The sequence below is a fragment of the Apodemus sylvaticus genome, chromosome 3 (genome assembly GCF_947179515.1).
Source record: "Apodemus sylvaticus chromosome 3, mApoSyl1.1, whole genome shotgun sequence".
NCBI classification, from domain to species: domain Eukaryota; kingdom Metazoa; phylum Chordata; class Mammalia; order Rodentia; family Muridae; genus Apodemus; species Apodemus sylvaticus.
In genome coordinates, this window is record NC_067474.1 from 99,340,053 (window position 1) to 99,347,279 (window position 7,227).

A 7,227-nucleotide genomic window follows, 5' to 3' on the forward strand; every position below is an offset into this window, starting at 1 on the left:
CAGCTGAGTGCAGAGACACCACCAGGTACTGCGAGAAGGTGAGACAGTTGAAACTCTGCCAGCTCGGCCAGTTCCGATCTCGCTGCTGTGGAACGTGTGGCAAAGCATGAAGACAGGGCGCAGGGCTGAACTCTGCCCTGGCCACACAAAGGACTCATACAACCCACCTTGGACATGACTTACGCTTTCTTCCTTTTATTTATTTATTTGCCCCTCCCCACACACCCATGTCCACCTGCACCCGTGCTCCTGAGGACCTTGGCATGCTTTCTTATTCGGTTAGCTGGAGGCAAGTGTTGTGAACAGAAAAAGAGATGTCTACAGGAGGGTTGCAGAGCAGGCCAGGCAGACAGCAGCTCCCTTGCAGAGCTGGCTCTTTCCCGATCAGGGTCTCAGAGACACAGGAAGAGCAAGCCATAATCTATAGGGACAGCAAGGTGTTTATAACACATGTACAGGCACAGGCCAAATCAGGAGTGCCGTTCCTATGTTTCCTGGTGGTAAGAACAGGGGAGCAGCATACTAGAGCAGAAACCAGGCTAGAATCCAGTTCTTCTGGTGGCAGGGTGGGAAACCAAGAAAGAAGAGAACTGAGCTGTGGGCAGGTGAGTTACGACAAGAGAGACAAGCCAAATAGGCAGAAGGCATACAGCTACTCATTAGACAGAGGTCAGAAGACTGAGGAAGGGAAGGGAAGCTTTGGTGTGCTCCTCAGTGGGAGCAGCTTGCAGGCTGGAGAGATTTCCAAGCAGCCACATGAGACCCATTTGACAAGCCTGTGCCCTGGTACATGTGCACCGTCCTGTATGTCCAACAGGGTGCTGAATGACACGAGGTATGCCCTTCATGTGGTTATACAAGTGTCTCCACCCCTCTTCCGTCCAGTGACTTTTGAGTCTGCAGCTGTGGAAAACCCAACAAGGGGTCATCAGGGTCTGGCTGTGAAGTCAGGCTGTCCCTGGCATCTCCTTACTTAAATCAAGGGCCACTAGACCTGAACTAACTGCTGCTGTGGGCAGGAGCACTCCTGGTTTTCCACCTGAATGACTTTGCTGCTCCTTGTTGAGCCAGGGACTAGAACACAGCTCACAAAGGATTCATTAAGCAACCTGTTTGCTGGCAAACATCTACAGGGTGTGAGAACTCTTGCCACCAGAGCTAACCAGAGAGCAGGAGAGGACAGAGGGGTCTTGCACGCCCATAGTGTGCATTCTCTCCCAGCCATCACACTTTGGGCCTGGGAGTCCTTCCTGAACCACAGAGGAGCTACTCACTGTGCACCCTGTTGATGCAGCAGGCTGGGAGTAGGGAGTGTGATAAGGTGCTATGGCAAAGCCAGAAGATAGCTAAAGACTCACAAGACAGCCCTTGAAAGCTTTGTAACCATCCTCCCAACTACACAAATACTATGGTAATTAGCACACCAGACTGGGGGAATGGACCACTCAGCAGGCTAAGCAGCAAACATAATTCAGCAACCCGCATCAGCTACGGCTATGGCTAAAACAGAAGCCCTTGGCAAATCCTCAATCTGCAGAGAAGCTTCAATCGTAATATTTGCTTCCTTCCTAAGCAGCCTTGGTTTAGCAGACGAGGCAGGCAGAGCCCAGCAGCCATCAGATAAGCCGCCCCTCACAAACACACTCACCAAATGCTGTCACCCCAGGGCCACCACTGACATCAGGGCTGCATTTGCCAGCCAGCCTGGAAGTTAAGTTTCGAAGAAGACTATGATGTTAATCTGTGTGTTCTTAGGGGCGCTATGGACAATTAGAGTAGGCCTCTTCCTCATCACAAAAATAGGCTCTAATAAATTGTGTTATTAAAAGTCAGTGTAATGTTTATTTAAAATTAAAGAGAGTGTTTCTATGTATATCTTTTGTGAATATTTATTAGGATTTCTTGTATTAAAAAGTGCAATATTAGTAATTGTCATCCAGAAAAACAACTCTTTGGGGGATTTTATTAACTTCCTGCAGCTGTTGTTCCTAAAAACTCTGTGGCGATAATTGTATTTTTCCTAATTTTAAAAGAAACAAAACAGATGTTTAACTCTGATCACTGTGTACAGAGTACCTTGTAAAAGCTAGTGTGGGATTGGGGGAGGGCAATGGAGTCGGTTTGTTTGTGACACTAGTTATACAGAAAACGAACACAATCCTGTAATACTAATACAGTTGATTAGTTCAGGAGCTATTAAAAATTGGTGGTCAGTGTTTGAATTCTAAAAAGCGGGCCCCTTCCATCTCTGCCACCTGTCAGAACGAGGTTGGGAAGTGCCTTTCAGAACTAGCTGGAGCGCTTAGGTTTGGAGTGGAGAGCAGGTGCTCCTTGCATGACGTGAATGTACATTTAATATTTGTTCTGTGAATTGCGACTCAGCAGTACCACAAATTATCGGGGCTGCTGGATGATGCAGAAGGAGACACTTCCTCCTCAAACACACAAAACTGTATTTATATTTTTTGTACAGATAATACAGCTTATTTATTTAAATCATGGTGTCAGCGTCTCTGTGAAATTCATTCTCTTCTTACTTTCTGCAAGGGGTGAAGAAAAACCCTGTTTACTGATTGGGTGGTTCGCAACCAATAATAAATATCTTCCTGAAATGGAGGGATTGCAGCTTTTGGCCTTCCTCTATGAAGCTGGGGTCCATGCTCAGGAAGGCCAGCTCAGTACATGAACTCAGAAGACAGGCAATGGCAGGTGTGTGCACGGTCCGGCTGAGTACTGTCTAACCAAAGGACCAGTCATCTCATTGACAGCCCTAGGAAGGAGACCACAAGAAAGCCACAAGTACGTTCTGGAAGAAGAGCAAGGAACAGTGTCTCAGGATAGATGAAGATTCCATGGTGGCTTCTAGCCAGGAGATGTGCACAGAAGGAGGCAGCCATGGGATGGAATGTTGGTTATGCATTGTAGGTAGAGAATGAGCGTCATGGATCACTACATTTAATCCCCATGCAACTCTGCAATTATTCTCATGTGCACAGGCCGCCTTGACACACACACACACACACAAGCCATTTCCCACGGCTTTGAGGTAACTAGAAGATAACAGTTATACAACATTGTATGCACCATTATGAGAACTGTTCTTCTGACCCAAAATCAACTGTTCTGGTTTACAGGGCTCAGACTCCTACATCCCTATTTTTAACAGATTTTTATAGCAATAGAGCTGCTGTGTAGTAGCCATAAAAGCTGCAAGCACATTTGTAAAGTTCTTCCTAGAGAGATCTAGTCAAAGGGCAATATGTCCCCAGGCCTGGAAGATGTTCACGCAGTACCATTGTGAGAGAGGCTCCAAAACTGCACCCCCAAATCTCCACCCATGACACACATAGCACCCTCAAAGCTGAACTCTAGACTGTTTTCTAGAAACTTACCCCAACACATCCATTCCTATTGAGTAGTGTTAACAATACACCTGAGAGCTCTTCTTCATTCTCCCATTATTTTCTCAGAAGCTTTAGCTTCTGCTCAAATATATATATTTATAAATGCATCTATAAATAATCACTAGCAGCTAATGTCCCTCAGCAATACTGAAAGTTGTCAAAGGGAAAACCCAAGAAGACTCGAGAGACAGGGAGGCCTCAAACACATGTACAGAAAAGCCTCCAACGTCAGTCACAGATCCCAATAAGAAAACAAGATACCATAGACTACAGCATAAACGCCTGGAAACTTGACCACCAACTGTCTTAGGGTCATTGGTCATCATTCTAAAGGTCTTGCCGGTCCTTGTAAGCAGCCAAAACAAACTAAAGGGTCCCAGAAATAATGCAGGACATGAGGATGAGAATGGTCAAGTGTCACCAAAGTGATTCAGCCTCATCGTCTATAAAGGCAGCACACCACATAGGATGCAGGATGTTAAAAATGCTAATTAGCTCAGGCTCAAGAATTATCAGGTGCTGCATGTGCTGAAGGACTCGTTGAGGATAATTGTTTTTATCATCACATCCAAACCAACCCTGGAATGGCAGGGAGATGAAAGACAGTTCGGGCTACTTTGTGTTATTTCCCGCTGTCGCCTCTGTTTCCATTTTGGACTGAAAAGGAAGCCAGTCTTTCTTTCAAAGCTTAGTGATGCCCAGTAGAATAAACAATAAAGACATTCGTGATCAAGTTCCAAGCTCTGTGTCTTAGAGGGAAAAAAGATCAAAGCATTTAGCCAAGTCAGACCCACGAAAGCCCCAACAAGCACTGAGAACTATTTCCCAGAGCAAACGTTATCTTAGAACCTCAGTGTAAAGCCTGCTCTGAAGTCAACATACCCAAATGTATACATCACTACTGTTTCCTCTGAAGTTACCGTAAAACATGGGAAAGTACTCACAAGCAAATATACAAATACAGCATGAGCGAAAAAAAGAGACAGCTCACTTTTTTCCGCTACTGCCTATGTCTTCATGCTGCAAATAAGATGGGAGGGAATAATTCAACTTAACTGTTCTCAGCTAATTCCAGACATGCTGTAATCTATGAGGTTCCCTAGAGTAGTCAAGGTCTTCCACAAAGGACAAGAAGATGGCTGTGGAGAGAAGAGGAGAGCACTGTTCAGAACAATGAAAGAATCCTGTTTTGTGAACTAGCTTATAAACAGCAAAACAAACCCTTTCATCCCTCTCTCACCTCATTTCATCCAGTGAGCTAGCTAAGCTAAAGACTTGATGATTCAGACTCAGTATACATCAGATATAAGTTAAATCAGAGAAAGCGATCTGTCCACGTCACACATTGCCAGTTAGGAAAAGACCAGTGTTGATACAGCCTTGAAATAAACAGTAAGGAAGCAAATATAACAAGAATTTGACCAAACTTGACCCAAAATCTTCCTCTGCTCCCTCCCACTCACCCTTCTTGTCCACTTAGGGATGATCTAACAGGTCAAGTCTAGATCAACGTGTCATAAAGTTTGTCAAAAACTGTTGTCCTTAGCTTTCCTTAGCTTCTTTCACACAGCACACCAAAGTTTTAATTTTCTTTGTTAATAACCCTACATTAAAGGCAGATATTGGCAACCAGTCTTTTGCGGAAAAAGAGCTGGGTTGTCACCCTGCTTGTCAACCAGAAGTTTATAGTTTTACTCAGATGGCTTCTGTGAGACACCTGGTCCCAATCAACCGCATAATGTCATGCCTCTGATAAGACAATATACAGCTGTCACTCACTCCTGTGTTTTCAAAAGGCAAAATTCATATCCAACCAAGCATTTCCCAGGCTACCCCTAACGATATGGTTTATATATATGTAAACAGAAGTTAAATGTACAGTTTTATGTGAGTTAGAAAAGGCAGACAATGGGGAATGGTTCTCTTGCCGAACGTAAATAATATTTGTATAAACGGAGTGCTTAAAGCCTCAGAGATTGAGCAGTCAGCACTCAGACCAGAGAGTATGCTGGGAAATGGCCCCCTCCTCTGGGGCCTCATGTTATCCAGGGTTGACCTTGCTATGAATCCCACGAAGGATAGCAGACAAGCTGTGAACGACGTTGTTACCAGGTAAGCCACTCCACACAATGTTTAATGGTGGGGGTCAAGAGGTGTGTCATGCCTTGGCGCTCCACCCCTCAGTCCCACTACAGCTGTTTTCTTAGGGAGCAGTTGAAAGGTCAACAAATGGCTTAGCTGAGGCCAGTGAAGGGAGATAAAGTTGTTCCATCCATCATCTGTATACATCCTGTTCTGTGGCCATAGATCAATAGGTAATAATGCAAAGGGCATATGGCAGAAGCCAGCTCCAAGGATTCCCACCCTGAATTTTTCCACTTATACAGACCCCTCCCTCCTGGAATGGAATGGAAAGATACTCACCTAAAAGCAAGACCCCATAACCAACTCTCCCATTCATTTGCAAGGCGAGGTTCTGCTTTGCCCCTGTTGCGGCAGGCATGGAAGACAAATCCAAGCCTTCATCTGTGCCAGGGATTCTCACTCTGCCTTTTCTCTGCCTGATGAGCCTCTATGCTTCTCAGTCATCTCTGCTTTCCTGACTCCCTGCCCCTTGTCCCATCACACATGCCTTTCCTTGCTTTCGCCCTTTTTACTAAAGCCATCAACTCCAGACCCACCAATGTAAACCTGAGCACCCCATCCCTGGGTTTAGAGACACTGCAGTCCACCTGGGGCAACACAGCCCACAACAGATGCCAATTCATCCTATTTCAAATGAGAAGTCTGCTGTGTTCTGGGGACGGCTCCAGGGCTTCTTCCCACAGCCTCCAGCATGCAAACCCTGCCCCATTCTCCTCCTCCACAGGTTTTTGCAAAGTTCGCCTAACTACAAAGTTCGCCCTTTAAATTCACTGTGCTCTCCTCCAATCCATGTCAACTTAAGACAGAACTGTTGTTCTCTCTGTAGAAACCTCAGTATAGATTCATGTTTATGGAAATAAATTAAATGTATATCCTGGAGATAGTTCCCCAACAAGTGCAATACGTCATCATAATCCGCCTCCAGAAGTAAACATTGCAAGCGCTTCAGATATTGTTACAAAGCAGAGCCAGCCATTTGGTTATACAATCTTCACTAATTAGCTTTAGACTTGGAAAGAACATAGTAACATGACTGTTCTGGCACAAATATGCTAAGGTTCTAACTGCTGTGGCTAGAATGTGCCCCTTCAAACTTCAGGTGCTGCTGCCACTGGGAGGGTCCTAAGAGGGAGCACTTTCTAAGAGATAATCATGACAGCTCCTCCTCAAATGACTGGGAGCAGGAATAGCAGTCCAGAAAAAGGAGCTTGACAGACTAAATTTTTTTTTGCCTTTCCAAGCTTCTGCCATGGGAGAACACAATGTCCTTTACAAGGATACAGCATTCGAAGTGCCATCTTGGAAGCCAAAAGCAGCTCCCGGAGAGCACTGGCGACTTGGCCCTTGGCCTTCCTAACTTCTGGAACCATGAGAATATATATATATTTGAATTTGTTTTTTGTTAAGTACCCATTCTGCTGCATTCTTATAACAGAAATAGATTAAGCTCTACCCAGCACCTTAATCAAAACCTAGCTACAGCTGGTTTGTGTTCCCTGAGCCCAGCTGTTTGCCTGACCTGACCAGAGAAGGTTTCACCTTTTGTTACCATGAAAACACCAAGCCACCATATATTGACAATAGGACTTAGTCAAATACACGGACCAGGTTATTCAATGGCATTGGGTTGAGTTGATTAACATTTATGCTTATTCTAGAATTTGGCCTTGTGGTCACA

At 45.0% G+C, this 7,227-nt stretch overlaps 1 protein-coding gene across 2 annotated transcripts in view; it reads left to right on the forward strand.

The window, feature by feature from the left end:
• Adamtsl1 (ADAMTS like 1) overlaps positions 1-2,500 on the forward strand; it is a 383,172-nt gene extending 380,672 nt beyond the window's left edge. For both annotated transcript variants that reach the window (XM_052176712.1, XM_052176714.1), the window contains one exon: positions 4-2,500. In XM_052176712.1, coding sequence (XP_052032672.1) covers positions 4-110 — 107 coding nt within the window. In that variant the 3' untranslated portion in view covers positions 111-2,500. The remainder of the gene's footprint in view (positions 1-3) is intronic.
• Positions 2,501-7,227: the final 4,727 nt, after the last annotated feature.